Source organism: Phasianus colchicus, chromosome Z, assembly GCF_987193195.1.
Source record: "Phasianus colchicus chromosome Z, bPhaCol1.hap1.1, whole genome shotgun sequence".
Classification (NCBI taxonomy): Eukaryota; Metazoa; Chordata; class Aves; order Galliformes; family Phasianidae; genus Phasianus; species Phasianus colchicus.
In genome coordinates, this window is record NC_143476.1 from 69,189,283 (window position 1) to 69,207,322 (window position 18,040).

General features: G+C 35.5%; 1 protein-coding gene across 1 annotated transcript in view; it reads left to right on the top strand.

Moving 5' to 3' along the window:
- SCAMP1 (secretory carrier membrane protein 1) overlaps nucleotides 1–18,040 on the top strand; it is a 36,584-nt gene that overhangs the window by 17,928 nt on the left and 616 nt on the right. Inside the window, exons 3-8 of the mRNA XM_031610167.2 lie at nucleotides 3,798–3,896; nucleotides 4,139–4,250; nucleotides 7,083–7,211; nucleotides 12,252–12,411; nucleotides 13,880–13,981; nucleotides 17,070–17,187. Of these exons, the coding sequence (XP_031466027.2) occupies nucleotides 3,798–3,896; nucleotides 4,139–4,250; nucleotides 7,083–7,211; nucleotides 12,252–12,411; nucleotides 13,880–13,981; nucleotides 17,070–17,187 (720 nt within the window). The remainder of the gene's footprint in view (nucleotides 1–3,797; nucleotides 3,897–4,138; nucleotides 4,251–7,082; nucleotides 7,212–12,251; nucleotides 12,412–13,879; nucleotides 13,982–17,069; nucleotides 17,188–18,040) is intronic.

The window sequence follows — 18,040 nt, forward strand, 5'->3', positions numbered from 1 at the left end:
TCTCCAATAATTGCTGAACATTAGAAAATACATTTGCAGGGAAATTAAATTATTTGTGCTGCTATGAAGTAGATAAGTGGTTCCAGGTAATACTGCAAATAGCGATTTACACTTCTCTTTGATATTATCTTATTACTGCTGGTAATGGTCCAATAATAAAAGATCTTGGATGCTAGCAGGACTTCTGTTTAAGGCTATGCAGTCCTCCAGATTAGCAGTACTGTGCTAATGCTTGAGGACATACTTATTGCTTCTAAGAAACTCTGGAACTTTAAAGCTTTCATTTTCCAGGGCAGCTGGATATTCTGGTTGTTTGATTCTAAATATCTGTGGGACTTTTCTTCACTGCTTCTTAGCTTTGATTAGAGGTATAGAAATGAGTTCTTAGTTTAATAGGATGAGTTAGTGCAACCTGTGTTTTAAATGGCTTCATGTTTACAATACTTTCTCCATTAATCTGCAAAAGATGGGTTATAATGCTTGTGATGATAGCACACAGAGTTAGTCATTGAATAATAAACTAGAAAAATAAACACACTAAGGCAATTCTGAGCATCCATCATTGCAGATACATTGGAATGCTTAAGTTCATTTCCCTATATGCAAATTATGATAACACGAGTAATTATTATGATACAATGGTGTACAAAAATGTGCATGGTTCTTTCTGTTCTTGATGAAGAAATACTACTGTATTAACATAACTAGCTGTAGCTTATGAAGATGTTGGCCAAAATGTGATTTGTGTTGGAATTTTATTCTTAACTTACAGCAATCTAGAAGACAGAGATTCCAGTGAGAAATAATTACTGATCTTGAAGCAGATACGTGATTTTTCTTTTTCCCCATCTCCTCTGACTCTCTTACAAACTCTTCTTTCATTATTTTCTTACACTGTGCACTAGCTGCAATAAGTGGTAATAAGTGATAAGTCTTCAATAGCATTATTTTATGGGGTAGATGTACTTACTCTAGCTTGAAGGTAACAGCATAGGAGGGTCAGCAGCCATTTAGATGCCACCTGAGAGGATACGAATCATGTTGACTTTTTCTTGATTTTGATTTAAACAATAAGTGTACAGTAAGTGTGCTCCTGGGGTTAGACAGCATTTGGAAACACAGAGGTTATTTTTAAAGAAAATTTAAAGAGTTTAAACTCTGGCAAGCAAGCATGAAACTCTGAGGCAAGCTCTAAGGCAAAACAGTTGCAGAATTAATTGAGGAACTTTCTTTCCTGGAAGGAGGAAGCTTCCATCATCTTTAAGGTTATAAGAATACTGATAGAAGTTAATGACGAAGGAAAAAGCTTGATGAATAATTTCTTACAAGTAATAAATCAAAGGAAGTGTCTTAAACTTGAATGCTCAATAAAATAGGCTCCAGAGCAGTAATAAATTGCTAGAATCAAGGTAGTATTGGGCAGAGTATTAAGAAAACTGAAATGGGAAGTTGTTAAAGCGTGAACTGGAATGTACCTCAGTTGGCCTCGCAGTAGAGGAAAGAAAAGTGACAGCTGTCATACTTAAGAAAAAGCATTTCATAGAATTCAAGATGCTTCCAGTTCTTTATTGGCCAGGCAGAGGACAAAAATCCAAGCATAAGAGGCTTTGGGTTTGTTGTTTTCTTTCTTGCATTCTTATCAGACAGGGACAGTCTGTCAGTACAACCAACAGGGAGAACACTGTATCTAATCACTGCAGCTTCTTAAAAATCCTCTCAACTATTTTTCTGTAACATTGCATTCAGCTACCTCTATGCTGCAAGGTCTGGGAACCAGCAGCTTGAGCCTGGAGTGAGTGAACGAGGTACCAGTTGCTGTGGCCATGCCCCCAGGTAGTGATATCTGTAGTATTAACTTCCTCTTTCTTCTGAGAGGGGAGGAATGGCACAGTATAGTGTGTATCTATGTTTTAACACAATCATGTCAGTGTTCTGTAGGGATGTTGTTTAAGAAAGTTAGTGCCCTGCCTGGCTAGCTAGTTGGCCATATTAATGTCCTCAGAATGGGTGTGTATTTTTGTGGACCTCGAGTACGTATTTAGCCTTGCTAAAAACCATTCATCAACCTAAAACAGAGAGCCCTCAGTTTACTGAATTGCATGCACTGGGCTCTAGCAGTAGGAAACTGCCCAGATGGAGTGAGGGTCCCAGCGGAGACCGCAATCTGAGACTGCTAGATGTGGTAGCTATTATCCCATGTCAGTTTATGTGCACCAAGATTCCAGGCTGCATATCCACAGCTCCAAATTACTATTTCCATCTCATTTTTTCCATGGAGCACAGGCCTTTACCTTGGTGGCCAACTTTCTTCACAACTGTCTTTGTATGCATAGTAGACAGCAAAAAGCTGTATAGATGATTATAGCTATCATATAGTAGAGCCTGTACGTCTTCAGCGAGCATTAAAACCAGTTCCTTTACTTATAAGCATATGTGCATGTTCCAGTCATTAGCAGCACTGCAGGCTGTTTGGATGATGTATCTTTAAAGGATAAGCATCTTTGAATTCATTGTTCAAATATTTTTTGGTCTGCCCATCCACCTTTAAACAGTATTACAGGTGCCTTTGAAAGGCTGCTGGAATCATTATGGAGACTCTGGGTTGTCCGTAGTCTAGCGGACAGCTCCTATCAGTTATGCTTTCAAAGTCTTTAATTACTTTGGCTGCAGAGTTATAATAGTCATACTTCTGGAGGGGCTTCTTTAGCATTGCTCTGTTATGCAGTACATAATGTATGGAGTTTTTTGTTCAGTAGATTTTGTGCAGAATCTGAGTGTTATGTTTAAGTAGAAGATAAAACTCTTGGTAGTTACCTGGTTTTCATAGGAGTTCTCATGCAAAAGACCTTTCTTTGTTGTTGTTGCAGAATGCTCCAACATAAGGAGTAGTAGTATTAACAATCTTTAACCAACTTTGTTATCCTAAAATGATGAATAATCTTTATAAGGATGAAGAGTTTAAGTCACCAAATATTTCTGAAAGAAAATGAGGCCTCTGATATCTCTCCATTTTGTTAGAAGTTAATGTATAAAGATAATTTTGAAATGCTGGAAACAACTATGTTGCTAAGATGTCACAGTATTACATGTATAGATGGAATTTCCTTTGTCATGCCGACTTCTCTTCAAAGTATTGAAGTGTATTTCAAAAGGTGATTGGAAAAAGCGCATACAAAATGGACTGGATTATGATTTCCCACATTAGTGGTGTTTAGTTGATTTTTGCTTCAAATATTTTGTATTTTATTCACACTCCTCACCATATTTTTGTTACTGATTTCAGTCTTACTATGGTTTTGATCATCTAAAAAAATTCTTGTAAACTGTTTTGTTGTTTTTTTTTTTAATGGAAAATGACCAATATTTGAAACATAAATACCTGAAACTGGATGCTACTCTAAGTGCTACTGGGATAGTTAAACAATGTGTTATGGATCCTGAATTTGAACATTTAATACAGTGGATTGTTTCTCTAGGTCAGTTCTCTTAATAACTGTCCTTCCCCATATCCATTTCTGAACAAAATTAGAATTTTAATTACTTTCTAGTAATCACTAAAATTCTTTGTGTGTTTGTGGCAAGTAGTGCAGTGTAAAAACAACCAAGCAAAACACTGCATCATAGAATATACTTAGCTTTTTTCCTAAACATAGTAAATATTGCAGGCAGCATATCAGATTTTCAGGTTATCAGTAGCACTTCCTTTAGAACAGTTGTGTTAAATCTTACTGACTTAATGAAAAAATGATTTTTAGAATAGGAGACTATTTCCCTGTAACTGTCTCTTGTATTCTTAGGCTCCTCCAGGAAATGTGAAAATGCCTAATGTACCCAGTACTCAGCCAGCAATAATGAAACCAACAGAAGAACCACCTGCTTACACTCAAATTGCAAAGGTTGGTCTATAACTTTCAGGCGCTAGATTCCTTTTAAATCTAATTATGTAACATGCTTCTAGAACAGTCTTCTATAAAAAAGTATTGTTTTCCTGCTGATTTACAAAAATTAATACTGTTTTAACATAAACAGGTACTAAATGCAACACAAAGTTACTCTTATGCAGAACTGGAATTGCTTAATTATGTGAGATAGGCTTAGGATATTTATCTTTGTACATAATGATGTCTGTTTTGTTTAGGAGCATGCCTTGGCCCAGGCAGAACTACTAAAGCGTCAAGAAGAATTGGAAAGAAAAGCTGCTGAACTGGATCGCAGAGAAAGAGAAATGCAGAGTCTCAACCAGCAGGGGGGTATGTATGAAAATTGTTTTTTAATTGCAGAATTTAATTTTTCTTAGCAACCATTTCTATTTTATAGTGACATTGTAAAACAGATCTGAAAAGGTTTTTATAATCTCTTCTGGACAATTAATCTCCTTTGGAACAGTTCATACAATCCAGTAAAAACTGGCTTGTACAGTGCAAATTTTCACAGCAGTAATATTAAATGTGGTCTTTGTTACGTATTAGCCTCAGCTGTCAGTTATTTTTATTCTAATCTCCAAGCAATTCTATTTAATAGAAGTGGAACATTTTTCAGAAGTAACCTTTTTTTTCTCCTCTATTTATAACTGTAGAACATCTCAGTTTTGTAGCATTTTCTTATCTTTTACTATGTTCTGGGTATAATATTTATGCAAATAGCAGACAGAATGTATCTAGTATTAATCTTTGATATGAAACTTTGGAATCCATAATCAAGATCTGCATCTCGTTTTGCCAGAAATTGTAACTGTGCTTTTTAACGCTGTCAATTTTCGTACTGCAATTTCACAAATGAGAAGATAGATATATTCTCTTAACTGGAAATTTAGCTGGGGATACTATTCCTTTTCAAAAGGAATAAATATAGACTGAAATTATAAGAATACCCCCAAAACACTTTGTGCAGGGGTGTCTTTTGTGTGATCTTTTCACTTGCATCCTGATTTCTATCCATTTTATTTCCACATTAATCTCTGAGGTTTTATTTGCTCCTTTGGAAATAGAATTGTACATCTCTGTATGTATAATCACATAGTAATTCAAATTCACAGGGAATTTTCTAGCATGTTGTATACCACTAGGATCTTCGTATGAAAAGAGTCACATTCCCTTCATAAAGCCATTTTTATTTTCTCTGTACTTAACTCTCTTCGTTATCTTCATTAAATCTCTACCTATCCTCCAACATAATGATTTTTGGTTTATTTTTTCATTTCCTTCTCCATGTTACCCTTCATATAATTTCAGTAACTTGCATTGTTGGTCTGAATTGATTACTTTTGTCTTTTGTTACAATTTTATTCCTTTTCATCTCTGTTTCAGGGAATAGAAGTCTAATACCTGATGCATGTTTCAGAGTATTTTTAAGCGGTATTTATTGTTTTACCAGCTTCAATTGTTTACATTGAAGTGCTTAAAGAATGTGTAAGAAACTAAAGGATTCTTCAAGAAGGCTCAACGGGAATGAGAGGTCCTAAAGCTTTAAGGAGAATGCTAAATTTTTAGCAAATGCCCAAGTAAAAGATACTGCAAAGCATGAATTGTGCATTGTGACTGAGAAAAACACTGTCTTCCTTTTATTTTTTTTTTGTGCTCTCATTCTAGCTGCTTTGGAAATGCTGTAGGGGTGCCTTGATTGCAGGATAGAGCGTTCTGTAATAATACTGTAGATATTTGCATTTAATTGAGAATGGTGGCTGTATATCTAGGACACTAATTTTGTACAGCTGACCTACAGTTCTAAGATCTTGAAGCCTGATAGGTCTGCTCAACTCCATGCCTTTGGTCTTCTCTGTTCAAGTCCTGTGCAGTATTGCTTATGAGTTGGCTGAAGTGTGCTGCTTCTTACTTCAGCTTGTTCATTTGGGTATGTCTTAAAAAATCCATCAGTGTACTTTCATGAAGCTAGTTGGGATATCTTCAGTGACATGCCCACGTACGAGTGCAGTTATGTTCAGAGGTCTGGGGGTAGTAATGTTGTATTGAATTAAATAAATCTGAACTTGATCTTTGCTTATAATTCAGTACTGGAACATGAGTATCTTAAAATAGTGATACATAAAATATCATACCATCTTACTATGCTGTCTTTCACTGTTTGTTGAAAACTGGTGCTGGGTTGTAAAAGCAAATCAATTAGCATAATTAGTAACTTCAATTATTGGAAGATATCTGAGTTTTCCTGTTACTCTTGAAACTGAGAGAAACAATCATATACTGCCAAATAAAGATCTGAATTTTTCATAGAAGGAACTCCACAGTAGTTTTTAAAACAGGTGGGCATATTAATTGATTAACTTTTGTATGTTCTCATTATAAATCATCAGCTCTAAAAGCCTAGGTGAAAAAACCTGTAATGGAAGAGGCAGACTGTTCAACAGATCCTCACTGTTTAGGAGTTCTGTATACAGAACTGTCAACTTCATCTTATGTTGAGCGAGGAAAGAATTTATCCCAGTAGATCAGCATGCAGGAGTAAAAGGTTGTGTTGTCTTTGAGTCCTGACTGTATCTGAAAACCTAATATAAAAATGTAATTAGTGCTGTGGGGGCATATTCTTGTAGTTGAGAGTATTTTAATACTGCTTTTCTCAACTTTTATGGGCTTAGAAGCAATATTTGACTATAAACTGTATTGGGAACTAGTTCAAAGCTTTAGAGATAGCCAGATGTTAAAAATACCAGGATTCTGAGAATTAAGATGGCTTTTCTATCTCTGGCCTTTGTATTCAACAAAATGAGTAGGTGAGCATAGCACATCTTGGAGAAATGTGCATCTAGAAGATAAGAAACCTTGAAAATTTGTTTTTCTGACCAAAGCTTACTGGTTTTTTTTCAATATTTCTTTTCTTGGTACTCTGTAGAAGCTATTAAGTGCTTGCTTAGGCATTTACATAGATAAAATAGATAAAATATACAGTCATTTCCTTGATCTGTCTGAATTTCATCATATCTTATTTCTAAAATTTGTGTTAGGATTGGTAATAAAACTCTTGGGTTTTGGTAGCCCAAGCTATCTGTAATCTCTTTTTCTAATATAGAGAGATTGAACTTGTATTATAATGTATTTTTCTGGTTTTTTTATTATTATTATTTGCAGGTAGAAAAAATAACTGGCCACCTCTTCCTGAGAATTTTCCAGTGGGCCCATGTTTCTACCAGGACTTCTCTGTAGACATTCCTGTAGAATTCCAGAAGACTGTAAAGATTATGTACTACTTGTGGATGTGTAAGTATTTTTTTTAAAGAAGAAACAAATTGCAAATTCATACTTGATGATGATGCTTCCTACTTTTGGCTTTCGCAACATCTGTGATGATATATTTTTAAAACCCAGAAATTAAATATTTAAATGAAACTTTTTTGTTAGGTTTGATTTTAGAAACACTGAATTATTTCATAGAAACTACCCTGGGGATAAAAGGTTTGTCTTAAAGCAGTTTTGCATTATATACTGTATTCTTGTATTTTAAATCTCATTATTATCAGAAAGCAATATTTGACCATTTATTACCTTAGAAATAATTTTACTATTTTAAAAATCAGTTTGTATATGAAGAAATTGTACATCTCTCTGTATAATAGATGGTTCATAATTCATGGTTGATGTTAATATACTGTGATTTAAAAACTGTAATATCCATTTACTTCAATATGCATACTTACAATTCTGTGTAGTATTAGTGTTAGTTAGTATGATATTAGTGTTAGTTAGTATGATATTAGTGTTAGTATTATTATTGGTATGTTGCCCTCATTCGGACAATGTGTTTTGAAGAAATGCTGAATGAACCAAATATACAAATGACATTCTACCCCTTTGCAAGGATCAGGGCTCACCAAACACCCTAAAGGACGCAATCTCCAAGTACAGATCCTTCTGTTGTGGTTTCCAGCCCTTATATGAGGTTAGAGAGGAATGAGGCTATGATTTATGCCTTCCAGACACACAGGTGAATTGCTTCCACCTGTGCTCTCAGGGCTGGCTATGCCCCCCCCAACAGGTGTGCTCAATCGGTGGTTCAGGTCGTGACCTAACAGTTCCCATACAGCTGTTAGTATGATTGAAGTATGTATATGAAACATGTAAAATGAGTAGAGAACATTAAATCAATTCCACCTCATTCAGTTCAGTTCATCAATTCCACACCTGCTTGCTGTTTTCATTGCTGGGTCATCAATCATTAATGTAAGTCCATTGTAGGTAGAACACATGATTAGTCATTCTCAAAAATCAGACAGGCATTTCTGATTTATATTGAATGAAAGGTTAAGGGCTCAAGAATTTTAAGATGCTAGTTGTGGCCACTTTCAGAATTGAATTTTGAACATCCTGTATTTTTTAAACACAAGTTCAGTTGGTCAGTAAGAATTTGAATATTGTTTTTCTTTTCTCCTTATAATATATTAAGAAAGCAGTAATATAGAATTTCAAAATACATTTGAGTTCTGCACTCATAATAAGATCACTGATTTTCTTCTCATTAAACTGTGGTTTTGAATTCTCTTTCTCTTGTCTTTAGATCTCCTACTCTCTGACTTAAGGATTACTAAGGAGGGAAATGAGCATAATAAAGAAAGATAGATTATCTATTTGAGGCTAAAAAGAGATGGTTGAGTACTTCAGGGTTGACTACTTTAGTGCTTTAGGGCTGATATCTATGTAGTTTAGCTTATACCTTATTAGAGTAGACACGCTTCTTCGTGGAGGCAGTCATTAGCATAGCAAGTCAACTAGTTTCTGCTTGTTATTGTACTTCCTATTCTTCATCCTCTTTCAGAACTTCCTCCTAGGACTTTTAAGGCCTAGGGATAAATCTGGTACTGACTGCTCTGCACTTTGTAAAGCTGTTTTCCTGTCCTTTTTTTTTTCTTGCAGCTGTAAGAACACGTCATTCAGTGTGTGTGTTTCTGTGTGGGTTTGGTTAGTGCCAATTTTAATACTTCTTTCTTAGGCATTATGTATCTGAAGAAACTTTTTTTTACCTGTTTTGGATCTATGCATACCTTATCTTATGAGAATACAAACCTGCTTGTATCTTTATTCCTGTGAATTCATCTATATTTTCTCTGCTTCCACCAGAAGTCAGAGTCATCTGATTTCTTAATTTGTTTTTTTCTTTGCATGTATCTTTTTTCTCCCTGGAAAGAGACACCCTTTTTTGTGTGCTTCCTCTTGTTTTTGGACTATGCTGGTTACATGGTAATGGCTTCTGTCAGCTGCCAGTGGTGTATTTCTGTACTCTCTTTTTTGCTACCACTGCTGTTTTGGTGACTTGCAGATGAAATAGCAGCTTTCCTGTCTCTGTGGCAGTGGGCACTAGTTTTTAAATCTGTTTTTAAATGCTGCTAGAAGTGAAATGTCTGTCTCTCGATCACTTCCTGACATCAAAATTTTTTGGCTCAGAAGCCTGTTTTCTAGTTACACTCCTGACAGCACAATTGCATATGCAAAAAGAGCAGTGTCAATTTTCAAGGAATTTTTCTTATTTAAAGTTAAAAACTGAAGATCTCTTCAATCTTATGGAAGGTGTTATGGCATTTGGCTTGGTTACTTGTTTGAAATTTTCCTTTTCCTATGACAAGATTTTCACAGGCAAATGATTTAAACTACAGATGATGGTGGAAATACACTCTAAGGTGTCAAATTTTATGATATTTTTCTATTTAGAGTTCTTTTGTCTCATCCATTCTGCTGTGTGAGGATACAGCCAGTAGTCTGTATTCATCTGCGTGGATGTTTTGTTTTGGCATTTCCTGATCCCTTCAAGTGTGGGCACTTCGTAAGCTCCTTCCAATCATGCTCTAGTGTTGCTATCTTTATCATTAGGTGTTGTTTCCAAGTATATAATTTAATTCTCCAGGGATCTCACTGATCTTACTTGTGCCATCTACTGTTATTTCAAAATATGCCTGTGTCCCCTTTAGTTATTTTTTTTCCAAGTGAACTAGCATAGTTCACTCAACATGTTCTTTGTAGGTCATGTTTTCTAGAGTTCTGATTGTTTTGTTGGTATCTTACAGATTTGCTGTTTGGTCCATTTCAAATTGTTATGGCATTTTAATTATATAGCATCTAGAATTGGACAGTGTGGACCAGGTCCAATATTTTAGCTGAAGTCTTTATGTATTGTGTATAGAAGGAAAAAAAAACTTCATACTTCTGATAGTATATGCTCATACTCCTGCACACTATTAACAATTCTTGCTTTTTTTGCAATAGCTTGGTGTTGTCCATTCATAGTGTGGTGGTGGTGGTGGTGTGTGGTGATTGTTTTAGTCATAAACCGTTCAGGAAGAGCAGCACATACATGAGTTGTGTTGGTTGGCCAGTAGGCTGTGCATTGAGAGACATTATTTTTTTCTAAGCTTCTGTTTGGGTGAATTTTTCAAAGTGAAAATTATCTTGTGCTGATCAAAGCCAGTTTTATTCCTGTGGCAAATATTTGTCATTTTTAAGGTGTGTGTGCAGATGTCCCCTACCCTTTTCCAGAAAGTGCAGAACAGACAAGGAATGAAAGTGTTAAGTTAAATTTTAAGCTAACTTGTGGCTTCAAAATTCTCTGTAGACATCACATTCCAGTCAAGTCATTCTGAACCCAGCTGATTCCTGAGGGAAGAGCATATTCTTTTGCCACGTAGCCCGATGAGGACTTTACGGTCACAGTCATTGGATGAGTGCAGAGTTCTGCCAAAGACTGAAGTAATTTCAGTCCTCACACTTGTTTTTGAAGAGGTAGAATATTTTTAAAACTGCTACACGCAATTTGAAAACACCTGTCTATTCCCATAGTGTTTGTGTGAAGGCATTAGCTCTCAGAACAAATGCATCTAGTAACAAATGCTTCCAGTAATCAAAGATATTTTCCTGTTTTCCAGTATTGTCTAGAAAGAAGAAAAACACTACCCCCTCATAGTTAGTTTTCTCATATTTATGAAATTATAGTAAGAGTTTGTATCATTTGTTGTGCTTCCTGTTGAGTACGCACCAGAACTCTAACAGAAACAAGTGAGTTTCTTGGAACAGTGCTAAGATATGTAAATGAATTAAGTACACTTTATTTAAAGGATTTCTGGTTTTGCTGACTCTGAAGAAGGATTTTTCTGAGGAAGATGTTTTGAGTTCCTTTATTTTTGATGCAGTGATATAGGCGTTTTGTTTATCCACTTTTTTTCCCAGTAAGTTGATTTAAGGCTTGCTTAGAGTACTAACTGACAGGGAATGAAGCAGAAAGCTTTGAAGACTTTTTCAGAATCTTTACAATCTTACCAGTTCTTCTGTTGAACTTACCTTTCAGTAGAATGACTAAAATATTTCTCTGGGCTTAAGCAGCTTCTTGCAACGCCGTTTGCGTACTCTTAATTGCGAAAGGTGCTGCGCGTTTTACAGTGAGCGAGTAGAATCACTCCTGAATCACTGGGTATTGCTGAACAGGCACAGGAATTCATTTTTATCTTCTAAGTATCCAGAAAAAAAATAATTTCTATGCCAGATACTATGGAACTGTTTCATAATCAGATACTATGAAAATATTTTCATAATGTAATATTTCTTACTACTGCTGTGTTTTTTGTTCCAGGAGTAAAGTATTTTTGAAACAACTGTCAGAATGCCAATGCATTTCCTTTAGTTGAAATTTTAAACAAAACCTGTAACATGGTTTTGTTTTATGGATCAATTTATTTTCAAAGTAGGATATTTTGCTCTACTACATGTAAGACAGATAGTGTTTGGTAAAAATATATTTGATGTATTTTATATTTAGATTATATGTTGAAAGTTCCTTTCAAATTAGAGCATGTCTGATGCTAATTTTTAGTATATTTTGCATCACTTGTAGCATTGACTTAAAAATATATAGTAAAACAGTGGAAATGTATTTTTTAATATTAAGGCTGATACTCTGCATTTATTTACTTGCCTTATTGTAAGAGAAAGTAAACAGCCTATTAAAAAGTGCATATGTGCATAGTCAGTAGGTATAGTAGAAGAATCATCCGTCACTGCTGTAAAAACTTTTCTTCATCCTTTTAAGTATTCTGTCTTCACCGTATACCTGTTAAGACTTGATTGCTTTCGTTCAGTGCTTTCCCTTGGGAATGTTGACTTTACCTGAAAGTTAATATATAAAAATCAGTTAGATTGTTGCAGAGAGGATAATGTTTTAATTTTTAGCGTGTTTAGTTTTTTGGGTATTACTTTAACAGTTAATCTTTTCATATATAACTATAATTTAATTAAGACTTTTTCTTATTTGTGCTTCTGCAGTCCATACAGTGACACTGTTTCTTAATATCTTTGGATGTTTGGCCTGGTTTTATGTTGATGCTACTCGAGGTGTTGATTTTGGATTGAGTATCCTCTGGTTCTTGCTTTTTACACCTTGTTCTTTTGTCTGCTGGTACAGACCACTTTATGGAGCCTTCAGGTAAAAACTTCATCTTGACTTGTAATACATTTCTTAAATATTCTACATGTAGAAATACATTAAAATTCCAGAATTTTTGTGATTAGGATGATCCTTTAAACTGACTTCATTAGAAACAAATAATGTCTGCCATTGATTTGATCTCTGTATTTTATATTTGAAATATAAACAGCAGTAGTTAGGAATATCATAAAACATCTTTTAAAATATTTACCGTTTCTACCATTGACATAGTAATAACTTCTTTCTATTGGGCTGTTAACAATTTTAAGCAAAATTCTCATTCTATTTCAATCCTTTTACACCTGAGTAGATTTACAGTTAAAGGTTCTTAAATTTTTGGCTTCCTAAGTTAAATTAATGAAATGTACACTTCGTGTTTTATTGTCTAGTAGCCTGAAATGCCTGAAGTTGTTGTAGACTGAGATTTTTAAGCTTGAATAAAGCTAGAACTTAATAATCAAGTTCCAATGTTTTTTTTTTTTCCAGCTTTTGCTGATCTGTATTTGGTAGGCTTCAAAATCTTGAAATGTGTCAGTGTTGAAAAACAAAATGGTTGCAAAATTGATTTCAATCAACATGAGAAAATCTGAATTTTCTTGCTCTTAGAATATTTTTTAAATTGATTTTTACATTGAACTGAATCAGAATATTGTCAGATTAAATGCACTTAAATTTTTAGAGAAAGACTGATAGCCACAAATTGCAGTTCAGCATAATCTTTGGGCTAAATTACACATTCCTTTTGATAACCAATGAGATGCTGTTGTACCTACATATCTTTGAAGATTTGTGTAGCTTAAACTATATTTTTTCCTATCAACTTGTTTTTTTACTAACAAACGGTAATACCAGAATGCATGATGTAAATAATAACTGGTTGGGGTTGTTTTTTTTCATTTTTATAGAAACCAGTCTTCTTGAGAGCATTAGAGGAGTGATAGCTTTGACTGGTTATAGATCTGACATAGTGTTGATTAATAAATAATTGGTATTCCTGATTTAAACAACAAGCATATTTTGTATGTTTTGCTTTTGAACAGCAGTTGCTTCAGTACTGTGATCTGCATTATGCTTCTGTAATTCCAAATTAGATTTTATTTCCTTCTCAAGTAAAAGATTTTCGTACAATACTGCCAGTACTGTGAATTTCAGAGTTCTGTTCTGCATTCACTGTAGCGGAACTTCAGTGTTTACTCTAAGAGGCCCTGCTTTGTGCTGAACAAAACACAAAGGAGTAGCACCTTGCTGTTATGTGCACCTCTTAAAGAGATGCAAGAGGCAAAGATACTGTATTAAAGAGAAAAACTCTTGTAATTAAACACAAATCACAGAATACTTGAAATCATCATTGATAATTCAAAATAGTTTTCATCTAGTAAATGCAGATTTTTTTTTATAGCATAGTGGTTTGTCAAAAGTCATTTATTTCCTGGCTGCATTACATTCTTTTTTTTCCCTCTTTCAGGAGTGACAGTTCATTCAGGTTCTTTGTGTTCTTCTTTGTGTATATCTGTCAGTTTGCTGTACATGTACTTCAAGCTGCAGGATTTCAAAGATGGGGAAACTGGTGAGTATTCTGTTTTCTGAGTATGACAAACATATTTGATATAGCACTTGCAATGTAGTCTGTGTTTTTCTTTTTTTTAGTATATGTATATGTTGTTTTCACTAGAATTGTTACATTTGGCACTCAGAAAAGCTTAAGTGAAAGATGTCCCAGGAGCGTGAGGTACTTCTGTCACTGGGCTGTTCAAAGTTTTGCTGTTTAATGTACACAAATTGGCACTGCTTTTATACTTTCTCCTATATTTTAATGATGTGTGAAGGTGTTACATGCTTAGAATAAGGAAAGAAAACAGAGAAAATTAGGGTAATTTAGAAATAATAGTATGCTGTTCGCTTGTTTTGTTATTGTTGTTAGTTACTGTCATTTCGTGTTTACCACTTGCTAATGAAATTTACTAAAACTTGCAGAATGAGTCAGTCTGGTGTTTGAGTGCATATAGTAGTCTATGGCCAGAGAGGTTGTGGAGTCTCCTTCTCTGGAGATTCTCAGGATTCACCCGGACACCTACCTGTGCATCTTACTGTAGGGTACCTGCTTTAGCAGAGTGTTTGGACTCTTGTGGTCCCTTCCAACCCAATTCTATGGCTAGTTAGATGGGAGAAGAGGTCAACCCCTACCTATCACAATCTTTCAGGTAGTTATAGAGAGCTGTAATGTCTCCCCTGACCCTCCTCTTCTCCAGACTAAATAATCCATGTTCCCTCGGCCACTCCTTGTAACACTTGTTACACGCTCCAGGACCTCCATTTCTTTCTTGTAGTGAGAGGCCCCAAACTGATCACAGTATTCAAGGTGTGGCCTCACCCATGCTCTGTACAGAGGGATGATCACTTCCTTGCTCCTGCTGGCATCACTATTTGTGATACAAGCCTGGATGCCATTGGCCTTCATGGCCGCCTGGGCACACTGCTGGCTCAAGTTCAGCCAAGAATCAGCCAACACCCCCAGGTTCGATTCTTCTCCTCAGTCTTCCAGCCACTCTGCCCCAAGCCTGTGGCGTTGCCTGGGGTTGTTGTGGCCAAAGTGCAGGACTCAGCACTTGTTGAACTTCATCCCAATGGCCTCAGCCCTGAGATCCAGCCTGTCCAGATCCCTTTTCAGGGCCTTGTTACCCCCAAGGAGATCAGTACTTCCTCCAAGCCTGGTGTCATGTGCAAATTTACTGAGGGTGCACTCAGTGCTCTCATCCAGATCATCAATAAAGATATTAAACAGGACAGGCCCCAGTACCAACCCCATGGGACTTGTGACCAATCACCAGCTGGATTTAATTCCATTCACCACCACTCTCAGGGCCCGGCTCTCCAGCCAGCTTTTTACCCAGCAAAGAATGTACGTGTCCAAGCCATGGGCTGCCAGTTTCTCTTGGAGTATACTGTGGGAGACAGTGTCAAGGCTTTGCTGAAGTCTGTGTAGAATATAACAGTGCCTTTTCATCACTTTTCCTCATTCATCAGGTGGGTCACTCAATCATAAAAAGAGATCAGGTTGGTCAAGCAGGACCTGCCTTACATGAACCCATGCTGGCTGGGCCTGATGGCTGGTTTTCCTGCATGTGCCTTGTGTTCTCACTCAAGATGATCTGTTCCATAACTTTCCTTGTCACCGAGGTCAGGCTGACAGGCCTGTACTTCCCCAAACGGCCCTTGTTGTAGATGGGCATCATACTGGTAAACCTCCAGTCCTCTGGAACCTCTCTGTTGACTAGGAATGTTGATAGATGTTTGAAAGCAGCTTGGCAGTAACCTCTGCCAGTTCCCTCAGCATCTTCAGGTGGATCCCATCTGACCCCATGAACTTGTGATAGTCCAGGTGGAGTAGTAGGTTTCTAACTGTTCCCACCTGAATCGTGAGGAGCTCATAACTTTTAAATGTAAAATTTAAGTATTATTGGGAATTGTTGTTACCATTCCTGCAAAAAATCCTCAGCAAAACAGAGCTGACTAAAAGCATGATTGCAGTAGCCAGTTGATAGCATGGAATGCTGTGATTGGCAGTACAATATCTGGGTAATGATATTTTTCTATATCAGTGATATTTTGCAACTAATCTGCAAACATTTGTACAGCAGCCAAAACAATATTGCTTTACAACTGGAGCATAATGAAAAGTCCTGTTTCATTATTTTTTTGCTCTCAAATTTATTGTGTTCCTTTTTCATGGATACCTTGATTGACATGAAAAAAATAAAGTAATTTTGTAGGGACAACTTTCCTAGTACCTGGAATATGCCTCTAAGGATCTTTGCAGGATGAGTATAAAATGTAGCCAGATCAGAAGACGCAGTTTACAGTTCAGTACACTGAACTTTACAGTACATACAGATTTTAGGGATTTGTGGTAGAGTCCAGTTGGGCATAATGAATCAGAGCGGTATGAAACAGGTAGAGGAAAATTTTAATGTTTTGAAGATTTACAGAATTTATTTGCTCTCTTAATTGGAAGAATCTTTTCCATCTTGATATTCCATTTTTCTCAAGGCAGCCTGCTTTCTTGTGGTTTAAAGGTTTGGTATTGTTCTTCACTGTTGATGTCTTAGTTTAAAAAAAAAAAAAAGGTAATGTTTAAAGTAGAGAATGAGTAGATAATTGACTTTTCTACTAGTTGATTTATTAGTTGAACCTTTCTGCTTTAATAAACTATTGTATTAAATTAAATTAAATTGAGAAACCTTCATTCTGTGGATATAGCTCACTAAATCCTCCCACTTACAGGATGTATGTGTAGCATATTTTTGTGTTGTTTTTAAAGGAATTTTAAGAATTTTTTTAAAGGAATCTTCTGTTTCACAAAGTCATGCAGTTTTAAATTAGTCTGAAATGATACTGGGACCAAAGGTTACCAAGATTGATAAGCTACTCTCAGATTTCTTTAATTTCTTGACTTGTACTGAAGTTTTCCTTATAAAGTGGGAATGAAGCTGTAAAAACTGGCTACAATACAGAAATGTTCTCATTGGTAATTTTTCTGAATTTCCTTTCAAAAATTTTTGGAGTTGACTAGAATAAGAGTGTATCTAGCTTCCCTCTGATGTGGATGAATGGTTCCTGTACTGTTCAAGTAAAGTTCAGTGTTTTTCTTCCTTCAGTGGATGGATTTCATCTCTTACTGGTCTTAATAAGAGTATTCCTGTTGGCATTATGATGATCATCATAGCTGCACTTTTCACAGCATCTGCTGTTATCTCGTTAGTTATGTTTAAAAAGGTAAGCTGTTTATTCCACTTTTCTGCTTTCTGTGTTTGGCCTGGAATTTGTTTGAGAGTGGCACACTGTCACAAAGTAGGGGTTAATTATTTGATATTCTTGGGAGGTTTGCTGTACATATTAACAACTGTGCTTCTGTAGTACTAACTGCCTTACTCCTATGTTTAAGGATTTTCACATACCGAAACTCTTCTGTTCCTCAGACATCATGTCAGAAATTTTAAGTATAGCCTAGAGATGTCAACCTCTCATTATTTCTTTTCTCCATAAATACTCAGATACAGGAGAAAGAATCAAGAAAAATGTTGAACAGAGTTGTTGGGTTTTTTTGTCTTTCTGCCACATGCATCTGCATTCTTTCAGGAAGCCTGCGTACTTAGCATGCTCAGATGTGACTATTTTTCATCTGTGAAGCTATACCATGTCACATTTTAACATAGGAAAAAGATTATAAGATCAGTTTGTCTGCTGTGTGTAGATAGAAATGTCTTTATAATACTATTAACAACTATTTAAAGATACTATTGAGTGAATACGAATCTAAAATTGAGATCTAATTTTAATTCTCAAGTAATTGAAGGTTTCTCAGGATTTTATTTTTTACTATAAATCGTAGGGTGTATTGTTGGAAGAGTTTGTAAGCAATATGGTTATCATCTCTGCTTATTATGCAGACCTGTTGGGCATCATGCCTGCATATGCTAGCAGATGCATATCTACATTACTAAGTTATTTTGAACTATACTTAGTAATAATTTAGCTTAATAGATTTTTATAAGCATGTAAATTAGAGAAATTTTTTTCTAAAGATTGATGTATAAAAAAAAAAGCTTTTCAGATTGTTATTGCCACA